This window comes from Sinocyclocheilus anshuiensis, unplaced genomic scaffold, assembly GCF_001515605.1.
Source record: "Sinocyclocheilus anshuiensis isolate Anshui unplaced genomic scaffold, SAMN03320099.WGS_v1.1 scaffold385, whole genome shotgun sequence".
NCBI lineage: Eukaryota > Metazoa > Chordata > Actinopteri > Cypriniformes > Cyprinidae > Sinocyclocheilus > Sinocyclocheilus anshuiensis.
Window position 1 is genome coordinate 1,444,761 of NW_015539876.1, and position 25,475 is coordinate 1,470,235.

Genomic DNA, 25,475 nt, shown 5'->3' on the forward strand with positions numbered 1-25,475 from the left:
TGCCAATTTCGGTTAACTTTAAAGGTATTATGTGGTTTTCTGTTAGACCAGTTGTGTTATAAAAGTACATTTCACAATACTACTACTACTACTACTAATAATAATAAACACATTTAATAGCTCATATAGGCTATTTTATTAACATTATATGATTTAATGATTAATAGCTTTAAAATATACCGTCACCAAAATGTCATCTCATAATACTTGTAACATTGCCACTGTATTTTTATGGCAAATGCAACCACAGGTGGCGCTTTTAATCTTTACAAGAACATTTTACAGTGCATTCGAATTTATACTGTTGTAACAATTCTTATAATAATAACGCCATACTATTATTAATTCAGAAAAGGTGAAGTGGTAGTAACACACCAACGCTGCTTGAACAAATAGATAACATTTGGGTTCTGACCTGCTGACCAGTGGACAAGAGCATAACTCTTTGTAATAGAAGTAGCCTAGCTTACATTATTCTAAACTTATTCAGAAAAAAAATCAGGAAAGCATTTTCTTTAAGCACTTATAGAGATCTCTACATTTGGTAACAGAGCCTGCTTATAATTCCACCCTCGTTTCGGGTTTTATGCATATCCTCCGAAATGCCATTACAGAGGGCTACTTGTGTTTTAAACATGTGACTTGGGTGAGAGAGGGCGCGCGCCCGCGTCTGCCAGCGTCTATCCATTGAAAGTCACTCTCACACACACATACACACGGACAAGATGCAGAGTAGGAGGGTCAAGCAGAGCTATGTGATGGCGCTGACTTTATAGAGGAATATCCACAGGCACTACCAAAAGAGACTGAAAAGCCTCAGTGTCGCAGTCCGTTGGCGGATGTTAAACTGAACCACGCACTTTAACTGATAGCACGGTCTGTTTCTAACTGTCTGTACTGCTAGAGGATTTATCTATTCGACATTGTTTGACTAAATGCGGTTATTTATTCTTCAAGGAAAAATCCAGAGCACACGGATAACCGTACCTTCGCGCATTATAATGGGAGCGCCGTTGTTTCCGAAGTTGGACTATAGTGAAGTAGCACCAATGTAAACATTTAGGTGCTGCCCGTGCGACCTTTCGTCCATTTTGTCTTTACGCCAAACAATTTTTTATTACTTCCGTGGGTTTTAAGCTGATGACCGTTAAATAATCGTGTAAGGAAGAAAAAAACTGATTCAGTGAAGAATGGGACCTTATCGGATGAAGTTCGAGCTACGTTGAGGTTAGTTGTATTTTTAAATCTTGTTCGTTTTGACATGGTTTAAGTTTTTGTCAGTTGTCTGTGCTTTGCAAATATAATCGTTGCCTCTTGCTGCAGCGGGACAACTTTGAACAAATGCAACCTGATCGTCACATCGTTCTCATGAATGATGAGTAGCTATACAGCAGCCCATCAAGACTACACAGCTCCTTACACGAGTTACAACTGTGATCCCTCAAGACCATTCATGTATTTATGCCATGTGGTGTTTGATACAGAGGCTCTCTCTCTCTCTCTCTCTCTCTCTCTCTCTCTCGTGCGCACAAACACCAAGTTGTTATTTCTGTAAAACTGCTAAACTAATTTTTAAAAATTCCCAAAACAAAATAAATGTATTTCAGAAGCAGACTTTTTTTGTAGAGAATATATCTTAAATTTTGAATTTAATGTTTTAATCAAAAAGCTTTCTATTTTTGTCAAATTTATGCATAAAGCAAGAAAAACATCTAATTCAAGATACATTCTCTGAAAACAAGTCTTCTTCTCAAGTAAATTTATCTTGTTTTAAAGGTGTTCAGATATTTTACTGGGAAAGAAGACAAAAATATGATGATGATGATTTTGCATTTGACCTGTGATGGAGGTTACAGGTTATGAGGGTTATACTAACTTCACAATTAATTTTATTCACATTAATGATTGCAACACTGATTTTCTAACTGCCAGTGATGCATAAAATACCCATGATTTTTCCCCCTTTTTTTTCTTCTCTCAAACAGTTAAAAATATGGGATTCTAATATCACTGTGTGAAAACCAAGCAAGCTTACTATATGTTACACAGCTGTATGCTTGCAGAAAATCTATAAAATCAGGCATAAAAGTTTGCTGCCCATTGAATCAGCTGCTAATATATTTTGCTATAATTGGTGTCACAATATAAACTGTACCATCTGTTCGTAAAGTAGCTTATAGCTTACTTGGAATTGCTTTAAATCTAAATGACATTTAATTACAGCAAAATCCAGTACCATAATGTGAGGAAAAATAAACGATTCAGCTCCTTACATGACACCAGTGAGGTAGTGAAGGCTCTGATGAAGAAATATTGTATCGCTGGCCAGTGGAGAAAGCACAGAAAAAGCCAATGATTTTTGCAGGATAGTGTTACATGACTCTTCATTACCCACAACAATCATGCTGTGAATCATCTTTCTGATACAGCATGCATAATAAATGTTTAGTGCAATGCTCTATGGATGGGTCACCCAAAAATGTTTTTTTTTTTTTTTCCATCCTTTACTCGCTCTCATTTGTTCTAATGACTTTCTTCTGCGGAACACTAAAGATGATTTATGATTTATGATTTAAAAAAATGTTTATAACCAAACCACTCTTCTGGTGACCATTCACTGCCATTGTAAGGGCAAAAAAAATCACTGAGATATTTCTCAAAAATATATTTTTATGATCCACAAAATAAGTCATACAGGTTTGGAATGACGTTAGTGTAAGTAAATGATGACAACATTTGAATTGTTGGGTGAACTTTAAGATATTTATGCATACAATTACTAAGCAGATAAATATAAGATTATTCAATTGATTATTTTTAACTTAACTTTAACTGTCTAATTGCAGTGTCACTAGTGGCACCAAAGGGAATTGCATTCTTTTCAGTCTTTTTTGTTTATTTGGGTCAGAAAGTACTAACCTGGTAACCGTACATTTGGAAACTACATTTCGTATTGTGGTTGACAGGGGCACACAAACCTTATGTGTTAGTTAATGCAGAGTTTATTCTCTGTTACCCCTGCACAGTGGATGTCTTTTCAAAAGAATAACTGGCACCACAACGCTGACAATCTGAATGCCACATTCACATTTCCCTGTGTGAAGGGTCTAACTAAGTGTGTGTGTGCGCCTTTGTATCCCAGCTGTCTCTCATCATTGCGATCTGCTGGCACAGTGTTTGCCATTTTCCAAAAACACCATTTAGAGCTTTTGGCGGCCACATAAAAGACAAAAATACCTTTTAGCACAGGCACACAGACAATTACACAAATATCAGCATCCAGAAGTGTTCTAGCTCAATGGCTCATTCATCCTATGCTGATGTGCGATATAGCCATGGATGAGAGCCCGAGAGAGTCAGCGAAATACCTTTCCTAGTCTTGTGAATTTGCCTCAATGGGGCATTTTTTCTTCAAATGGCTCTCTGCAGGTAAAGAGGCTCCCTAACAAGTCCTCAAATTAATGAATGACTCATGCGTGAAGGCCCTTCTGCAGCAATTCTAGCACATCAGAAATTTCACAGAGACGACTGATTGGTTGAACATGCAGGAAGCAGACAGGCCCGAGTAGGAGGGAAGCTTTATGATGGTGAGCCGTAGCCCATTATTTTATGATAATGAGCTGGATCACCGAATCCATACTGATGCTGAGATTTCAGCAAGACAAACGTGTGAAAAGACAGGCGCAGGAACATTGGCTTCTTGATTAGAGCTTGCAAACAAAGAGACCCTTGGGAGTACGCAGTTGAAAAGAAGGTAAAGATGTGACATGACACCTTTCAACTAGGCAAACAAAAACCTTGATGCGTGTACGAAATGACAAGGAATAAGAGATATGCATGAAAGCGATGCTTCTAAAAGGTTTCGGGTGTCATTTTGAATTCCTTGACACATAGAATTGGTTTGATTTTTACAAAACTATGTCTTTTAAACCTCAATGTCACATTGTGTCCTAACCAAAAGTGACACAATAAAGCAACAAGCAGACTCTTTTTTGTTCTAACCAGCGACAGGACATTTTGTTGATCGGTTTCTATTTCTGTGTCATCCATAATGACATATCATTGGCCCAAAATCCTGCAAAAGCAAATAATTATTGTGCTGCATCACAATGCATTTTCATTTTCAATGTGGACAGACAATCTTGTAGTTTTACGGTTAGGACATTGATTTATCATAACTCATAAGATGATAACACAACTTTATCTGTGAAGCAACACTGAGATAATTTAAATTCTGTAGGTTTCCATAAATATTTTAGTTAATTTATGGCTTCAAATTATTTTGGAAGGAATTTGTTAGATATATTTATATAATGTGAAGGCCAACCCGTAATGGCCTATGTTTGAAGAGCAGACTCTATGTCTGGCTGGATTTAGAAAAGAAGACCATGGGTTGTTTTCTGAGATTAATTGCTGCTTTTTTCCCCTGTATTGCTCTGAGCATTTCACTGATATGTGGCCAAATAAAAAATGTAAAAGTGAAAACATTACGATCAAAAAGGCAATAAGTAAAGCAGCAATTAAATCAGCATCTTGTGCATTGCCATTCGCTCTGTGCACTATTACTGTGACTTTTATTTCTAACCTGTAATCAATTATTTGTTGGGTTTTATCCATAACCAACAGACATTTTAATGGAACGCAGCCCTCTGTTTAATTGTCATGGTTAACTGATTTACTATAAACCTTTTACTCTTTGCATACATGTCCTGACCATAGCAATTTAAACTAGATGACTGATCCAAACCATAAGTTATAGCCTTTTATTTCATGGATCATCCAAACAAATGATTATATTCATGATCAAAAGAATGGCTACCTTGTTGTTCATGCTCCCTCAAAGATCAAAGGCTTTATTAATATAGATTTGTATTGCAATTAGTCTTTTTATATAAAAAGAGCAATTATTGCACCCTAGAGACATGAACTGAGTGTTTTCAAACCCTCATATTAAAATGTGTGCCATGTCCATAGAGACATTATGCTCTCAGAGACATGTGATATTAAATGTGGCTACCAGAGTGTTGGTGAACAAACAACACTACATTTATTATTTCCTTTTCATTCTTTGTGTTCTTTATCTCTTTGTTTGCTTTTTCCACAATACTTTGGGTACTCCATTCTCCTTTTAAGCAATGCTCTGACTAATGTGCAAAGGCATGCAAATTTATAAGATTGTCATTTATGGATCTGGATGATGCAACAAGATAGCATATGAAATATACATTTGCTGTAGTGTATTATGGGTGTTTTTTTTAATTTGCATATGGACACACAAGGTCGTCAGTTGTATCAGCAGTATGCTAAAATGAACATTCACTGCAAATTGATATTATTTTGTCTGATGCTCAGTGTTTCATCTAGACAAATCTGACAAATATTTTAGTTTCATGGCTTGTCTGCTCCTAGAGGTCCATTTCTCAAAGTGACAGCAAGATTAGAGGGAATATTTGATTTGCATTTAACACTCAACACAATGGCTGTCATTCCTTTTCCTCCTTTTGGTTCCATGCACTGATATAAGCTAGTATTTCATATTTCTTTTATTGCCGTATCTGCTGGGATATTCTCTTTGATACATTACACTGCAAATATCTTTGTACACATCCTTTTGTTCTCAAACGAAACACGGATTAATAATTATGACTTCCAGACACATTATTTCGCTAAGCAACCTTTCTACCCTCAGGCACACAATGAAAGACACTATTGATTGTCATGGGTTAGAGAATAACATAGCTAATTAAGAGTAAAAGCTCATTAGTCAGCGGAGAGAGGAGGATTTGAAGCTTATCGGTTCCTGTTTCAGACTTTGAAGGTGGTTTCAGGGATGACTTGAAGTCAAGCCTGAAAGAAACAGAATTACAAATAGTGGGATCCTACTGTAGAAATTGCAATACAACCCTGTAATCAACTTTCACTTAAGATACACATTTTTTCAAACAGTCAGACAACCCTCCATCCACCCTGCGGTCACAAATTTAGAGCAGGACATATCTCAGAGAATGTATCTTCATTTACATGCTTCCAGCAGAGACAGCCAAAACTCATTGCAATTGCACAGGTTGTAAATGATAGAACTGAACAGATACCCTGAGTCCAAAGTGCACACTTGAGTCTATCCTCTGAACATGGTTGACTCAAATGCCATTGAGAACTCGAGAGATCCCAGATCTCATCATCTCAACCTTTCAAAAGTACTTTGATAATACTTCACTTTGAGCTTGGTTTTACTTTTAGTTCTTGTACTTGATTGTAATTTAAGGTTACGTGCCCAGAGTTGTATGGAGTTGTAGATTACAGTGGAGCATTAATGGAATATGTTTTAAAGGAATATTCAGGGTTCAATACTGGCTTAAGAAGTTAAGTTGGTCAACAGCATTTGTGGCATAATGTTGATTTGCAAAATAAAATAAAATAAAAAATTCAAGGTTACTTGCAGTGAGGGATTCACTTCCATTATATGTAAATGCATTGGAAGTATGTAAATGCAGTTTTTTTTTAAGGAATGACAATTGGAAATTAATTTTACAATTTGCCACAAAAAAACTGTTAATTGAGCTGAACTTATATGGTAACTGTCAGACTTGTGTTCCTGTTTTGTTGTTTTCCTCCCCATGTGTTCCTTTTCCCTCTTGTCTTTCCATGCCCTTATTTGGTTTTCCTGTTCCTGCTCCCTGGTTGTTTCCAATTTGATTCCAGGTGTGTCTCATCTTCCCCTGATTGTGTTGTATTCTTAAGGAGTGTTTTGTTCTAAGTTCTTTGTCTGGTTTTGTTCATCCTTGTGCTACATGTGTGTCTGCCTGCCCTGTATTTCCCCGAAGTAGAAGATTAAAGACTGTGTTTTGAGTTTACTCCTGTGTCTCCTCGTCTCCTCGTTCCTCCACAGTAGCCGATATGTGACAGTAACAGTTTACAATAAGGTTCTATTTGTTAACATTAGTTAACATTAACTAGCAATGAAAAATAATTTTAAATCATTTATTAATCTGAGAGTTAATGTTGATTCCAACATTTACTAATACATGATTAAAACCAAAAGTTGTATCTATTAATGTTATTAATGTTAATGGACCTGAGCTAACATGGATTAACAATGTTACCACTCATATATTCCTTTATTAATTTGTTTTTAACAAGCTAACTAGCTGGGTTACTCTTTTGTTGAACTGTGTAAAACTAGATCTGGAGAAACAAAATTTGAAACAGATGAAAAAGTTCACAATGTCCTTTGTGATGCATGACTAATATTTGTTGACTATTAAGTACCTCATTGTTAGATGCATTTTCCCAACAGATTGTGAAAGATGTTTGTTCAGTTAGTTCTGAACACCTGTAGTCATTTCATTTTAAAGATTCCCATTTCAGCGACCTTGCAGAGTTCATCTTCACTGTATACAACAAAGGGAAGGAAATAGCCTTTTCAATACCTAAAACAAGAATTTCTCTATTCATTTCTTGCTAAATGGATATTATTTGTATTATCTGTTTGGTTTGAGTCCGTTATTTATTTAGAATCTGTCCACAATCACATTATAAGCATAAACTAAAATGACCGAGTCGCAATGCCGCTTAATGAATATAACTCAATGTGCTTAAGCAAAATGGTATACCGTTTAAAACAGATTGGCTTTTTGTCATTCAGACAGCTATTTGTCTAGTCTGTTTCTCTCTTATTACCAGGCATGGCTGTAGTTTTAAAATGATTCGTCCCTCTAGGTAAATACACAGGACCTTGTCATAGTCACCATTTACATGACAAATTACAATACGAAAATTTTTATATTGCTATTGCAGACCCTGCAGGTTATGATACAAATACTCTTGCAACATCTAGTTTAAATGAAAAATTGCATGTCATGTAGCAAGGCTAAGATGATCGTGCAAAACTGTATACATAATTTTCTCCCCATAAAGAGCTTAAAACACCTCTTTATGAGTTCTACGGTGGCATAACACAATTTTTAATCCACCATAACTCTGAATAATAATTTTCTCCATTTCCAAGAAAACTAGCTAATGTTTTGATCTTCTCTCCCACCAGACCTTTGCTTAATTTGGCTCATGCAGATACTTATTTCATTTCTTAATTATCCTCATTTATGTGTTTACACTTTCTCCTCCATCATTTATTTCTCTGTTCATCCCACACATTTTATACATCAATTTTCTTTTAGTCCTCCACACGTCACACTTGTCAAGTCAAGTCAAGTCAGTTATATTTGTGAATGCGCTGTTCCCAATACATATGATGTCAGAGCCTCTTTACAGAAAAGTGAAAGTGAAAGTGACGTGACATGTGGCCAAGTATGGTGACCCATACTCGGAATTAGTGCTCTGCATTTATCCCATCCAAAGTGCACACACACAGCAGTGAACACACACACACACACACACACACACACACACAGACACACACACAGACACACAGACACACACACAGACACAAAAGCTGCTCTCTGCCCTTGTGACTTACATTACACGTCTTTTAATCGTCTTTTTTTTTTCCTTCCACATTGCCACCTGCCAAGCAGAGCTACCATCCCCCCAAAAAAGGGGGAAAAAAGAACTGGAACACATATAACAATGCTTTGCTCTCGGGAGAAATGTAAACAGTGATTTTACACAAAAGCAAAGCGCTTGTTACTCAAGGCAGAAAAATAGCAAGTCAAAAGAATTGCTGATGGAAATGTGGAGATTGCGGCATTTGAAAGGGCCTTTTTTTGTGGTGCACTGTTTCGCTGAAGTGTAGCACATTGTAGGATCCCTACTGAGTGGTTACTGTGTTCCACCGAGACTTCCTCATCAATATGCATGGAGAAGTACAGATGTCTGCATTGAAGAATTAGATGTCATGCAGCAAAAGTCTTGCTTTTAAATCTGCTGTAATCACAGCAGAAAGCATTGTAGCCCAGATCGGGGCTGTATTCACACCGTTACGGATGTGCTTATCAGTGTGCTACATACATTATATAGTTCTGTGGGAGATGAGGGTGCAGATACATCATCCAAGAAAATCCTCCCATAAGAATAAATGCCAAAGATGGACAACTTATGATAGCGATTTGAAATATTACGCTTAAAGATATTTAATGAACTGATATGCTGACCAACAGCTATGCAATTTTTATCCCATCGGTTTCTGCACTGCAATAAATGTGTAGGCATAGTAGAGCTTCTGTTTTGATGTGCACGTCTTCGTAATTAGAGGTTGTACTAAGCAATGATTTACAAGCCAATGTGGTGCATTTATATTGCATGTTATCTCAAGGTCTGTATTTTAATCTGTACGTTCTACAAAAGTATGATGATTGTTGAAAGTCGCCCACACATATGGTCACATGGCACACATGACTTGACAGACTGTCATCAGAATACAGTAATGAGACTCTTTTCCAACATCTGGTTTGGTCACGGCCGTGAAGAATGATTGACAGCACTTGGTGGAAATATGGAAATAATAACAGGGTTAGAACAAGGGGCGGGACTGCGGGAGACACTGAGAACTAACTGAAAGAGATGTCCAAAATGTGCTCATTATATCTGTTTACCATGGGACTGAATTACAGCGCTTGGATTTAAACCGTATCTGGTGCTTTTGCCTTTTTATACAGTTTGCACTTGAAGCAAAAAGCTTGTTCAGAGTTAGAAATAATTTGGATTAATATAAGCAGTTTTAGAGAGAACTTCTCCATTTAATGTACTTGTGCAGTTGCACAGAGGATGCTAAAATTGGAAGCGTGTGCACAGAAGGTTATTATCATTTCACTTACATTCTTTTATTGTTAATTTGGTGATACTTTGTTCCTCTGAAGTACTAAAACACTCATTACCATGCAGAGAAAATTTTTTTTGTGAATACATTACACTTCTCACTTACAGAAAATTTGTAGATTATTCCCACAAAGAATCATCGTACTTTTCTCCCCTTTCTATGTTGACAAGATCTCTCCGGAGTCCTAAATAGTTTTTGCCTCAAGGAAACAGAATTTCCTGTTAATTGCCTGTCTTTTTGTCTGTATGTGTGCACTTTTCACTTACAGGAACAGTTGTTTTGGTGAGTTTGTCTGAGTGGAGGTGAAGGTGACTGAGTGTTTACTAATGCATCTTTGTTCTTTCTGTGTGAATCTGTGTGTTGTGTGTGTGTTTAGGCAAGCGTTTGTGGGGCTGAAGCCATGCTGATCTTCAGTGTCGGGTGGTGGATTGTGGTCTTGCACCAGAGCCTGTGCTTCTGAAGCCTTGTGCCACTCCCCCATGGCTCTATGGGAGCTGCTGTTGCTGACTTTCAGCCTCCGCTGCTGGCTGACAAGCTCTGCCAGTTTAGCTGTAGAAGGCCCTGCAGGCCCCCTGGACTGGCTTCTTTCTGACAAGGGCCCATTTCACCACACACAAGAGTACACTGAATTTGTGGAGAGGAACCGTCAGGGATTTTCCACAAGATACAAGATCTACAGGTTAGTTGTAAATGAACTGAGGCCTGCATAATTTTCACGCAGCATTTTCACTTGCCATGGTTTTTGATTGTACCAATTTATACATTATTGAGTCAGAAGGTCAGTGGGTCATGATCCAATTAAACTATATTTAAACACTCTAGCCGCATTTAGAAGCCTTGAACATTATCAGAATGACCGAACGCTATTTAGATAGAATTTTGTTTCCTAAAATGTGTTCCATAAAACCTGTGTTGAATTTATTTGAATCCGAACAATACAGTAAATTCCTTTTCTGTTCTGTCACTCCAATTCAAATTCCAACTCATGAATTGGAAGAAAGGCTATTCTTTGATACTGATTCTAACCCTGTTGCTGTTGACTGACAGCAAATAACCTTTTGAAAGGATAATGGGAAACTTGATAAAATTTACAACAAATAATTATCTATATCATGTACTAAACATATCAGATCTGAATATATCAAAATATATATTTTATCACCAGAGTGTGACATATTTTGCCATGTAATATGATAGACGTTATGTGTATATGAAGTTCTGTGTATTGTCTGTTGCTATGTAACTGATCAGTCAACAGATGAATAATTTCTTTGTATTCCCTGAGTTTATGAATAATAAATGAATGTGCTTGCAGTAAAATATATATATTTTTTTATTTTTATTTTTTTCAATACATGAATAATCTGGCAACTGAAACACTGCTGTTCAAAAGTTTTAGGTCAGTAAGATTTTTTATATAAAAAAAAAAAAAGAAATTTAGAGAAGAAATGAAAAGAAATTAATAGTTTTTTTTTCCAGCAAGGATGCATTTAATTAATCAAAAGTGACAGTCAAGACATTTACATTCTCTCTCTCTCTCTCTCTCTCGGTGCATGCTGGGAGTTTGGGGAATGTGAGCGTCTCACTGGTGAGAGGAGCATTTCTGGGGGTAGTTTTCTTTACTATTCTTGTTTCTTTTTTTTTTTTTTCTTCTTTTTTTCTAAATGTTTATGTAGGTTATAGATATAGGGTTAATTTAAATATTTTAACATTTTTGAGGAGTAATAGGTTGCTAGGTAGAAGTTTTTTTTGGCCTCGTGGCGGAGGACTGGGATGGAGGTTTCCTCTCTGTCACTCCGCCATGGAGTCAGGTGCGTGCCTGACGCCGGTGCGACGGTCGAGGACGTGCTCGTGGCGATTGGAGAACAAACAGGATTTGAAAATATTGTATCCGCATCCAAAATGAACAAGGCCGTGGTGGTTTTTCTAAAGGATCAAAGTTTTGTGAGTAAACTCATCGTGAGCGGCGTTTGGGTAAGTGGAGCATTTGGTACTGTTTCTCCGTTGGTATCGCAGTCGACAAGGGTGAACATTTCTAATTGTCCACCATATATACCTAATGCATGCATTGAAAATGAACTGCAGAGGTTTGGGAAAATAGTAAGTGGAATGACATTAATTCCACTCGGGTGTAAAAATGAAGCCCTAAAACACGTGTTGTCTTTTAGGCGGCAGTTGTTTATGGTTTTAGAATCACCGACGCTAGATAACTCGTTTCGGGTAAAACATGAAGATAAATCATATATGATCTATGCGAGTACCAATCATTTGAAATGCTTTGAGTGTGGTAATTTTGGGCATAAAAAAATTGAATGCCCGCAAAAAACACAAACAGAAGGAAATACCAACAAAACAAATGAAGGTGAACATGCGGTCGTTGGTGAAGCGGAGAATGCAGATAAAAGTAAAGAAATAGAGATAGAAAATGGAACTGACAAAGAGCAGAGTGCAAATAATAAACTGAGTACTCATGAACAAAGTGAATCTACTGAAGATATAGGACAGAAGGAATCGAGTGAAAAGAAATTAGGGAAACAAAAGGAAAAAAAAAAATAATTGTGATGGAGAAAACAAAAGGATGCATTGTGAAGAGGCATAAACACTCTTCTTTTAAATGTTTAATTCATCAAAGAATTCACTGTTTCCACAAAAATATTAAGCAGTACAATTGTTTTCAACATTGATAACTATAAGAAACATTTCTTGAGCACTTATTTAAAATCTTACCAGTCCCAAACATATTCTAGTGGCCTTAATTTTGCTGAAATTAACTTGGCAGAAGTAACATAACACACATTTTTTGTTGAACTGCAGTTGGTAGAATTTAGCCTGGTAGAAGGTGAGCAGAAATTCCAGCTCTTAAATTACTGCGGATTTCTCATACATCATCATTTCCATCATTGCAGGGACAGTTATCGAATATTCCTCTGTTCTCAGAAGCCACAGTTGACATCTTCTAATTTGTAGGAGCTACTTCATGGGTGCTCTGATTGGCCTTTCATCAAGACATTGGAGATTATTTTAGTCTGTTGGCTAAACCTGGTGCATCAGAGGCTCAGCGCTCCCTCTGCAAGATTAATAGTCTTATCATGTGGCTAACTGATTAGTGGGCTCTTAATTCTTATTACGCGGCATCATCACCTGTTCCCCTTGAGATGGCTACTGTTGGCAGCAAGGCTGTGTTAGGGGAAGATTACAACCATTAAATAAGTGTGTTATGTCAAAATACTAATTGAAAAAGAGCAGCTTTCACATGCATGCCAGAATTTAGGTAAAACATTAAATATAGCAATTTCTTATTAAACAGACAGACTGATTATAAGCTCCTAAAAGTTTTAAGGCATATTATATTATATTATATTATATTATATTATATTATATTATATTATATTATATTATATTATATTATATTTATTATTTGTAACAACTTATATAGGACCAAGTAAAGCATCTAAATGTAGACTTTCTATTATGATATACTTTCTTGCTCAAGTAGGCTAGCCTAAAAATTTTCCAGTTCAGTCCCATTCACCTCTTTCCCAATATTCACTGGGCCTTGAATAATTACAGTTGCATTGTTTGACAGTTTGCCACTTTTATTTACACAGTTGTTGTTTATCTTGTTGTCAGTTGTCACGTTTAGTTATTTGTTGTCTTGTGATGTTGAGATGAGTTTGTTCGTCTTCTAAAAAGATTGCTTTGTTTGATAATTACTCTAGTCGTGTTTCATGTACCAAGTGTTTTATGAAGGCTTCAACATTCATTTAATGTTGTCTTTTGATTTAGAAAAAGAAAAAGCATTTTGCTCTACATTTCTTACAGAAAATAGGAGATTATCATATTATTGCGTGATTTAAAAAAAAAATATTAAGCATAAAGGCCAAGTTAAAGTAAGTCAACCTAACATTTTCAGTACAGAGAATACATTTACTTAAAATGATCAGTTAACCCTATAAAGCCTACTGTATCATATTTGATAATTTCTAAGATCTCTAAATTATCAACATGGTCAAAACTTTGCTAAAACACCTGTTGAACACTATATACTACACGCCTTTTGTCATCTGATATACTTTTTAGCAAGTGAAAGGCCTTTTAGTATGCAGTAATTATAAAAAAAACCTCTTCAGGTCATTACATGTGGCTTTTTGATGTGAAATCTACTGATTTTTATAAAGTAAACACAAAAACAACTTTTATATTGTTAGTAATATTTCAAGATGAACATTAACTGGACTAAAGAAACTTTGGTTTACTTCACACATACATCATTTTTAGAACAAGTGGTTTAAAATGTGCGTATCAAATATGATACATCAGGCTTGTGTTATTGACTCTTAATGAGAAATTGCTTGTATTCCTAATTTCTAAGTCAATTTGGTTAAAAGCATCTGCTATTTAAATAAATATAAATGTACTAAGATGTAAATGTAAATGTACAATATGATACTCCAAAAAAACACATGCAAACAGATAGTGCTGTGTTCGATACATCGATGTATCGTCACAGAGATTTGACGATACGAGTATCGATACAACTGTCCCAGTATCGATATTGTGGCACATGTGCAGCAGTGGACCACGCTTAATTTGAATACAAGAACAACGTTTAAAACGGAGTAGAAAAGTGCAAGGTTTCTAAAAAATAATGAATAGAGCATAATATATAGGCTACAACAAGGTTTAATCTGGCCGCAGAGGAACACAACCGGGGTTGCCTGATATAAAGAGACGTAATCCCCAAAACAGTACTTCCCACTTGCGCAATACGGAAATATCTGCTAAGCGTGCTACATATCTTTGTCAACCTAGCAACCATGTGCACGCGCTCTCTCTCCACTGAGGATAAACGTGCTTGCTTTCTGAAAACACTGGTTAGCTTGCAGTTTAGCGATCTCCACTTCAATATTCTATTCTCAGAAAAGTGTAATTCATCAAGTGTTCATTTATGAGAGAGAGAGAGAGAGAGAGAGGTGGTGTATGTATGAATTACCACCGTTTTGCCGCGTTTCTCTATTAACAGTGAAGCTGTGGCTTTAATTAGAGGCTGTGTATGTATGAATTACCACCGTTTTGCCGCGTTTCTCTATTAACAGTGAAGCTGTGTCTTTAATTCCTTTAGAAACAATGATGCTACCAGCTCCTTGTTGAGAAAGTTAATGTAGATCTTGAGCGATTAAGCTATTTACTTGATAAAATTGCAGGGCAGCGCTAAAAAGTTTGTTCTTGAATGTCTGAGTGCGGCCGCAGCGTGTTCTGTGTGAGTGAATGAGCGTGTGTGCGTTAGATACAGTGAAGACAGCTCATTAGTTTAGAAATCTTCTAATTTTTAGTTTTTTAAACGTAGGGAGTGTGTTAATTTGTGCAATGATAACCTACCAGCAATGTAAATATGATTTTTTAATATATTAGAATGAGTACATTACAATATAAATTTATTAGAACGAGTACATTATTATTTATGGGCTTAAAAACAAGATGCAAACAATCAGAATATTGTACCTGGTGGGGAGTGCCCAATGTAAACATGAAACATATGCCATTACCTATATTGTAGGCTACTGTGGTACAGTTATGGAGGCCCTTCATAATGCAGAGGTCAACTGCCTGCTCTGCCAATAGTTAGAAATGGCACTATAGTATGCAGTGTTTAATAAACAGCTGTTTTACTAAACTCTTCTGAGGTGAAATTCAATGCAGTCCCGTATTGTGATATGTATCGTATTGTGACATCTGTATCGTGATATGTATCGTATCGTGACTTTGCTGGTGATACACAGCCCTACAAACAGATCATTTATACGTTTTTAAAGTAAGTACCTAATAGTTATGTTGTTTTGGATATCAATTGCTTGTTCTTTTGAGTGTGATATATGTGCATAATACATGAAAAATATGATAAATTCAGCTTGCTTTCTTTATGAAAAATCTCATATTGTGTTTGTGATATCCTTAGATCAGATCACATCTTTTAATGCTAATGCAGATTCTTTGTAATATGTTGCACAGCCTGGAGCCTTTTACTCAAACAATCTCTTTTTCAGTGTATTTTCTTGCCAATAACAAACAACGTATGCATGTAGCAGACCTAGAGAGATTAAAAGTGGCAATATTATATTGGATAGCTTTTTCTCCTTCAAGCACAGCTTTGTTACCTTGCTCAATTCAAATAATCCGCAATGACAGGTAGAAGATGAATTACCAGAAGTGGTTCTCCTCCTACTTACAGTGGTGTGTAACACTGTCATCTGGGTAATGAAAGTGCACCATCTCATCCCTCCTTCAATTCTCCACTTTCTTCTTGATTGAATTTGAAATAATTTTAATGAGCTCTTTGTTGGAAATAGTGCTTATTTTATTCGGGAGATTTCACTTTGTAGAATATTGGGGAAATGCCATGTCATAATATTCAAAGACGGGCTCCAAATATACCAACTGCTTTACTGAACCACTGCCACGGGATAGTTTCCAGAGATGCTGATGTGTTCACAGACTAAGACAATTCTCTCTCTCTCTCGCAATCTTAATAATGTAAGTGGGAAAATCAGTTTGAAATTGCTTGCAAAAGGTCATTTCATAAAATGCTATTTCGTTTTATGGTGACAGCTGCCCTTATTTAAAGTTTTCTCTTTTTAGGGCCACTTCCTTCTGTATGATATTCAAATAATCGTTTTAATACATATCTTAAAGGGAGAGATAAAAGCTTATGACAAACGCCTTGAGTACTTTTTGTTCTGCAATAAAAAGCTGAGAAACAAAGCACCGAAAGTCGGTTTCAGTGCACATTCAGTGCTGTTGTGAAGACTGATGATGACTACGGTCGTAATGAGCATTTCATATAGCACAGCAGAAGTCCCATAGAGTGCTTCCTAGAGAAGCCTTTAAACTACTCTCACACAAAGCCTCACCTGATAAGACAATCCAAGCTTATCGTGCTCAGCTGTGATGGGAAAAAGAATGACAGGGAGGATTTTCCGTCTTTACTTTCCTCTTTGTGGGGAACCTTTGAACTCCTGAAGACTAGCTCATCACAGCTCCCAAAGAACTGTCCAGTTTAAAAAGTGGCTTGAAATTGAGATAAATCATCTAACTTCAAGTAAGCAATCATCATCCCAGTTGTTGGTATAGCACATGCCAAATGCAATATTACTGTGTTTTACAGCAGCTGAGGGTGTAGTTTATGAAATTACCGAAAATTATATTCTGACATAAATCCAACAACAGCTTCGACCATACATTAATAATGTGTGTTTTTGTGACATAATTTCGACATAATTCTATCACTTTTGCCCCTTATGAATTGCAAAACAGCAGATGGAATTAAGGGTGTTTGCTGGAATTAATCAATCAAACATATGGGTCGGGAGGCCTCTGTCATTACTCCTGATTTAATGTGATAGATCCCCTTTCAGAAGACCACCCCAGCTCCATCCATCACCTGTGCATGAGGTTACTCACTATTTCTCGGCTAACTGAGAGGACAGGCTCTTATAGAAGAGAGGCGTGCAGTGATTGGAGGGTGTTTTGAGATGTATTGAGTGTGAGATTGTGCCAATGCCTTTTGTAGAGGCATGTACCTATTTTAGCGTATGCATAATTGCATAACGCAGAGCTTAAAATAAGGACCGGAAGTTGAAAGAATTATAGAGAGAAAAGGCCTAAATACTTAATTGCCTGTTACTGCATGAATTAAATTTGTTATTTTTGTATGCATTGTGAGTTGCTGCAGGTAAGACAAAGAAGAGCATTAGTCTTGACCTTCGCTTAAGAAACAAAATAGTTTCTGTCGGGGCTGATTATAAAGTATTTTAATTGCTTCATCAGCTACTCATCTTGCAATAAATGGCACAAATGCTTTTAGTATTTTGTTCTAAGGAAGATCCATTGGTCTACTAGGCGGTGTTTATGTCAACTACTCAGTTCCAGTTTATAAGCCCACATGCTATTTTTCTAACAATTAATTTCTACTTTAAAGGGTGACTTGGTGCTCTATTGTATGTCTATACATTAAAAATACCCAGCTAAAGTTTTAAATTTGTAAAATAAATGTATTTTAAAGTTTAGAATTAGACAGCCCTTTATGCTGGTAACTCATCATCAGTAGACTTTCCTCGTCGACATAGGCTATATTTCTTCACACTTTTTTTCATTCTCACTGATTCAAGTTTTTATATGAATGAATCTCTGAAGGGAACCGACTGTCTTCAGAAACGTTTCGATGGCATTTTCATTTTATCTGAAAAAAAAAGACAGCTGTTACTGGGGAAACTGCTATATATCTGTCGTTCCAAAAGTGTCTTGAATGAATGTGCATTTTCAATAATCCCGTCTGCAGTTTTTGTTCAGATCAAGGCGAAAATCCACCCATATAACCCCGTTTTAAATTAATATAATAAAGTATACTTCTGACTCATCCCTTTTCTTAAAAAAATGTTTTAAAGGCTCAGTTGTGAGGTTTATTATTTCATAATTTATTTTGTTTTTGTGAAAACCCATATCTCACCTCTAAATCAATTGCTATTTCGTGGTCTACAACATGAAAGAAAGCCATTATAACATGTACATGAAACATTTAGAAACATTAGAAGCAACTATGGGGCACCATAGCATCACAACAAAAAAAGGTACCTCAAGGTTGATCTAGACCAGTGATGGGCAAACTTTGCCCTTCCAGGCCACTTTCCTGCAGAGATTTGATCCAACCCTGATATGACTCACCTGCCTGTAGCCTTCTAGTAGTCTTGAAGACAATGATTAGCTGGTTCAGGTGTGTTTGATTAGGGTTGGAGCTAACCTCTGAAGGAAAGTGGCCTGGAAGGGCCAAGTTTGCCCACCCCTGATCTAGACAAATGAATGCAAATGTATAGGACCCCATTCCTATATTTTGTCTGGGGCCCCAATTCACTAAATCTGCCTATGTCTGATAATAATAGCTTTGTAGGACTATACATTATTTGGAAAATTAGTCCAAAAAAAAATCTGTATCTGTCTGTTGCATAGAATTGAATAAAAATAATATATTGATATTTAAAGGGGTCATGTGACGTTGCTAAAAAGAACATTATTTTGTGTATTTGGTGTAATGCAACATGTTTCAGGTTAAAAATGATTTTCCACATACTGTACACTATTGTTTCTCCTCTATGCCCTGCCATTCTGAAACTCACTGAATTTTACAAAGATCATCGTTCTGAAAAGTGTGTGCTCTGATTGGCCAGCTATCTTGTGTTGTGATTGGCTGAATACCTCAGCGTTTGACGGAAATGTTATGCCCCTTACCAGGTTCAGGAAACTTTCCTCCATAAAATGCGCTGCACACACTCGAATATTTGGGTTGTACTGTTCTGCAACAGTGTTGTAAATAAAACTTAACCACTGATTTCTAGTTGTGTCCTCTTTTGGAAGACCAAACAAAGTAGTTTGACTTTCGCAGCATCTCCACGACATGGCGGCGACGGCAACAATACTACAGCGAGAATAAAAGTTACGCCTTCTTTCTTTGCATATACATTTGGGCGGTGTTATGCAAATCTTCCCACAGAGTGACGTAGATATGTGGGGGCGTGTTTGAATGAGGCGTTTTTAGGTAAGCGTTATTGAGCGTTCACTTTTATAAAGAATATCTCTTTGGGTTTGAGATTTTAATCTTTGTGACTTTACGGATCTTCTGTATGCACAAACAGCTTTTAACACTCCAAAGACAAAGGAAAACATAAAATCGCATAATATGACAACTTTAATATTAATATATTTTCTGTCCAATTTTATTGTGTTACTTTCAATAAAAGTGTGGTTATTTTATTGACTTGTGTTTTTTTTTTTATATTCAGTATAATTCAAATTAATGAGTTAAATTAAAAAGTCTTACAAAATTACTAGAGCCCGACCGATATATCGTTTTGCCAATATTATCGGCCGATATGAGCCTGTCGCCGATATATCGGTATCTGCGAATATGCCGCCGATATGAAATTTTTTTTTTACAGAACATATAATGCAGATAAAATGCTTGAAATGGTGTAATTACTTAGTTTGTCCAGCAGAGCGCGCTCCATTGTTTGCTACTGGCGACCTGGATGAAACGCTTTAAAGCTTAAGTCTATGGAAAACCATCGAAACTTTGAACGGCCATATCTACATAACGGCGTGGCGAATCCGCACCAAATTTGGGGGATCCCTTCAGCTCGAGGAACCCTCTCGAACGCGAATCGAGTGTACGTCTCGAGGCCCTCTTTCCAATGAGACCACCCCCGCGTGGATAGCCCGTCCGGCGCCGACCGATCAAGCGATCCCGGGGGGCTACTGACGCGTGGAGGGTGGCGTTCGAGAGGGCTCCTCAATCTGAAGGGATCCCCCGAATTTGGAGCAGATCCGCCGGCGCGTTCGCAAGATAGTGACACCAGTCAACACTCTCACTTCAGTAAGGAGGTTTCTTATTCTTATTCGACCGCAAGTGCCCTGCGAAGTGGACTTCACATGATATTCCGCCATGATTCCAGTTCCACCCCAAAAAAACCCATATCGGTCGGGCTCTAAAAATTACTTTATATTATTTAATAAAGAAAATAAATAATTATTACAAAGCATTTTCAGTTTAGGTTTTCGGCCAAGTGCAACCAGAATTTTTGGTTTTGGCCTGTAATTTTCATTTCGGTGCATCCCTACTAAACACAAATACATATTAGCACCTAAAGTGTACATATTAGCAGGGAACCGGCTCAGTGACAGTTTTGTACCTTTTGTCTGAGAGTGTATTTAGACTTTCATATGTCAGCTGTTCATTTGTATCTGACTGACATTTGTATCTGATTATATAAATACCATTCCTATAGATTTAGAAACATTAATTTTTTTCATATGTATGATATATTGTCAACTATATGTCATGTGGTGCTGTGGAGGAAGCCTAGGAGGAGCAAAAATTGCAAAAATGCATGAGTCAACAAAGCCTGGAGCATTGTTTCTCTGTTTTTAGCTTTGAAGGATTCCAGGGCTTTGTGGTGGTATTTTATTTTATTTTTTTTTCATTTAGCTTTCTTTCTCCTCCCCACTTTTATGAAAGGTATTGGTTGTCACCACAGGGCGGACTTCTATGAGTCTTTCTGTTGGGGCAGATTTCTGTCACAAAGTGTTTATTGTGCATAGCACCTGTCAGCTGCACATTCGAAGGCAGCTCCCTACGCATGGTATTCATCCCCCAAATGAAACATGCTCTGAGAACCTGAGGCTAGAGATGTAGCTTGGCAGGAGCGTTGGTTGCCCCGCAGGCCTCCTTCTATCAGGTCCAAAACAGTTGAGAAATGTTAATGAAAAAAGATCATTAGGGACAGGCCTGTTTACTGTCTCTGTTTTTCTCATGCAGGGAATTTGGCCGGTGGAAAGTGAATAACTTGGCTGTAGAGCGACGGGATTTCCTGAACTCCCCTTTGCCTCTCACCCCGGAATTTATAAGAAACATTCGATTCCTGGGACGAAGGCCCACTGCCCAGCTAATTACTGACAACCTGATCAAGAAATATGGGACCCATTTTCTACTGTCAGCTACACTAGGAGGTAGAAAAATATATTCCTGTGAAACATCCTCATGGTGGTTTTGCACAAAGGTCATAATACCTACTGTGAGCGAACTTGAAAACCAACTTGTGTTGTTTATGCAGAAGAAACACAGATAGATCTCATGCATATTTACATCTCAATTTCCACTCTATCAAGCCAAGGAAAATCACTTGTGACATGCTTTGCTGCATAATGTATTACTTGTTCCACTGTGTGGTTGTAAGGGGGAGGCAGGTGTAAACAGATGGCAACATGTCCAGGATGGGTTGCCTTTCAGAAATCTACAAGCATTATTTCGCTCAGTTCTCAAACTCGGAGCAGCCTGTGCTTACAAGTTACTTCACGTAATGCAAAAGTATAGGCTGTAAACAACTGATGTGGCCTTCACTGTTCTGGAAAACAAGCAATATTGTGTAAGGTTAGAGCATGAAAATGGAGATGCAAGTCTTGGCTTTGCAGCAGATCTGCCTGGAATACAAACTGTCAGAGCGAGTTTCAGAGCATTTACAGTATAAGTATAAACTGTCACACTGATCTGCTTTACCTGATAAGGCTGGATATTGATACAGATTTCCTGATTAAGTTCTGCTTTACATGCTCTCGATTCGATTCCAGTTTATTTATAAAACAGTTATAATGTTGATTCTGCTAACATTAAATTGTGAAGGTCAGGGTTTCGTGCTAAACCGGTAACTCGTCTTTTTGAACTATTCATTAAAATAACCAGCTGATTAGAGTAACTTGTTTTGGGAATCAGGCTACACTGGATAAGATGTTTGTATGTTTTTGATTCACTGAGAGTAATTTGTTTGTTCAAATTTTGATTGCATTCGGTACAGACATTCAGTTCAGCGAACTCGGATTTCTATCTCAGATAAAATATTGTTTATTTTGCTGAAGATTCAACAGGAGTCTCCATTCCTGAAAACCTGATTTCCTGATTATGGAAACACTGAAACTTGATACATGACATTACATACACAGCCACTGAAAATAGTCAGGGAAAAAAATGTATCTTGGAATCTTAAGAATCAACATAACGAAATAATAAAAGATTGTTCAAATGATGATCATGGTTAATCAGAAAATCAGTATTTTTACTGTAATTGTTATCAATCTTATATAAAACTGCTTTCATCAGAATCCTTAATACATTCTGCAGGTGCACAGAATACATCAGTTCTTACAGTAAAACATTTCTACATCAATAAGCATGGTCTCTTTTGTTTCCGCTAGGAGAGGAGGCTCTGACTATATTTGTGGACAAGAGGAAGTTGAGTAAGAAAGCAGAGGCGAGCGACTACACCAGTAACAGCACGGCTGTGACTCTGGAGGCCCTGCACCAGCTGGCTGCCTCCTATTTCATAGACAGGGAGAGTACTCTGCGAAAACTGCATCACATCCAAATTGCTTCCACTGCCATCAAGGTATGTCATTAGTCAAGTCAGAGCCCACAGCGTCCTCCTTTCAACTCCTCAAGAATAATCATGTTTGGTATAACAAAGTTAATTTTTTTTCACTATCCCTGTTGCCATTATCCTGCTATGAAAAGTGTCATATGCTGTGAGTGGGTATCTAGAGATATCCATTCACCGATATATATGAAAGGTTCTGCATTGTGAGAAAATAAAACTAGCTCTGGTTGTACATGTTGTTCAAGAATGAGATTTATGAATGGCCTATTATGCTGAGTAATAAAAAAATGTGGTTGTTTATATATATAAAAGCTTAAAGGGATAGTTCACCCAAAAATGAAAATTCTGTCATTAATTACTCACCCTCACTTTCACTTTCACTTTCACTTTCACTCATGTCGTTCCAAACCTATAAGACCTTCGTTCATTTTCGGAACACAAATTAAGATATTTTTGATGAAACGTGAGAGCTCTCAGACTCTGCATAGACAGCAATGCAACTGTAATGTTCCCAGGTCCAGAAACGTAGTAAGGACATCGGTAAAACAAACAGTCCATGTGACATCAGTGGCTCAACTTCAGTTTTGCGAAGCTATGAGAATACTTTTTGAGCGCAAAGAAAACAAAAATAATATAATTTATTCAACAATTCTTCTCCCCCAAGTTACGTCTTCTGCCATTTTGGAGAGTATCACAACACATACGCACGCTTTCCCCTAAGCGTAAACAATGCTGATTATGCAGATTACGTTCATGCGCGCGCTTTCTCCTCCGAACGTAAACAACGCTGATTACGTTGATTATGCTCTTGGGTACTCTCCAAAATGGCGGAAGACATAACTCGGGGGAGAAGAATTGTTAAATAAATTGTTATTTTTGTTTTCTTTGCGCTCAAAAAGTATTCTCGTAGCTTCGCAAAACTGAAGTTGAGCCACTGATGTCACATGGACTGTTTTACCGATGTCCTTACTACGTTTCTGGACCTGGGAACATTACAGTTGCGTTGCTGTCTATGCAGGGTCTGAGAGCTCTCACATTTAATCAAACATATCTTAATTCGTGTTCCGAAGATGAACGAAGGTCTTACGGGCTTGGAACAACATGAGGGTGAGTAATTAATGACAGAATTTTCATTTTGGTGTGAACTAAACCTTTAATTTGGGGAAGTATCAAAAATCAAACAGCAACAAAAACATAGTGTATCTCCACAATCTTGCTGTTTTGCACCTTGACAGCCTAATGTATGGTGACACAGAACAAAACATCCCATTTTTAATATATTTTTCTTTAGAATGTCTTAATATCATGTTTGCCATATGCCATTCCTTACTTTCTTAATATTTCTCTTTAATCCTCACAGATCAACTCAAACTAATTTTAATAGCCAAAACACTTTGTGCTTCATATTTGTCACAATTAGGGATTCAGTCAATGCACTATTTGAAGTAGCTGTTACACTTTTGCTGACAGCCATTAAAATTGGTCACACAAAGCTGTACAAATCCCCCAAACAGACATTTATTCTGTCACAGCAGCACACAGTTTGACACATATATTCCAGTCCACACTTTGATGATCCCTCCCCATCCCATTATATACAACAGCGCTTTCCCTCAGCACACAACTGCTGCAGTGCTTAGACGGTTTTATTACAGTTGGGAGGGCAGATCTCAGGTGTCAAGGCTGTGTTTGTCTATTGCTGGTGAGAAAAGCAAAAGAGCCTGTGAGTGACGGAAGCAGCCTGCCAGGCAGGACGGTGCAGCTCCAACAGCGCAAGAGAATGAATCGCAGAAGCAGCAGGGGCCTCTGACACATGCATCATTTCCACAGGCCGTTGACCCATGTCTACATTTCACGGGACAGACTGAGGCAAATGTTCCTCCATATGAATTCCAGATTAAAAAGAGCTGGAGTACAGAATGAGGTTTCTAGCTCCCCCCACTGGGCGCTGTGGAGGGGAAATTTTGCTATTTCCTTTCATAGGAAAAGCTTATTAGTGTGGCGGTGTGCTGGGACTGTGAGAGGAAAACACTGGAGCGAAGCTCTTTACAAAATCAGGCTTCATCCCACCTTTGTGGTTTTGGTCAGGTTGTTTGTCTAATGCGTGAAAACCCGAGCCATTCTACAATCGGCGGGATCATTTTGCTCATGATTTGACAATTTCTTCATACCAGATCAGCTTTAAGCCAAGCCAGAATTGAATTTACAGCCACGATACCTTCGGAAACACACATCGCGTCAGAATTGTAACCGCAGGGAGACAACGCCAACTCTTTTGCAGAGAATTGAGTGTTGTGTTCTGTTATAAGTAACATTTTTCAAGCAAAACCCTCCATGCTAGTCTCAGCTGACATGCCCTATTCTGTCCAGTTCTTTGAGACCCCCGCACCACTTTTTTGATATTTTTTTTCTGGTCTGTTTTTGTTTGTTTGAACACAGCATATTGGTCATTCAGTTGTTCATAACCAAAGTAAACTGCACTGAGGACCACAATTTTGCTGCAGGTCAAAACTCTGGCTGTGCGAGACCATCCATGAAAAATCTGGATGTGTAGACTTGTCTAATGGTGCTTTCAAAAAGAAATGCTGAAGCTGAGGTATTTGTCCAGCTGTGAAATTGGAGAAAAGCTTCTAAACTTGGTGGCTAATATCTCCTGACCCAGTCAACAATTTGATCTCACAATGATGTCACCATGAGCTCACATGATTCTCATGGTGTGGTTACAATGT

At 37.4% G+C, this 25,475-nt stretch overlaps 1 protein-coding gene across 1 annotated transcript in view; it reads left to right on the top strand.

Moving 5' to 3' along the window:
* Positions 1-705: 705 nt before the first annotated feature.
* Positions 706-25,475, top strand: part of LOC107685312 (BMP/retinoic acid-inducible neural-specific protein 3-like) — a 32,072-nt gene continuing 7,302 nt past the window's right edge. The window contains exons 1-5 of the mRNA XM_016481863.1: positions 706-876; positions 958-1,227; positions 10,152-10,454; positions 21,138-21,328; positions 22,568-22,758. Of these exons, the coding sequence (XP_016337349.1) occupies positions 10,255-10,454; positions 21,138-21,328; positions 22,568-22,758 (582 nt within the window). The 5' untranslated portion in view covers positions 706-876; positions 958-1,227; positions 10,152-10,254. The remainder of the gene's footprint in view (positions 877-957; positions 1,228-10,151; positions 10,455-21,137; positions 21,329-22,567; positions 22,759-25,475) is intronic.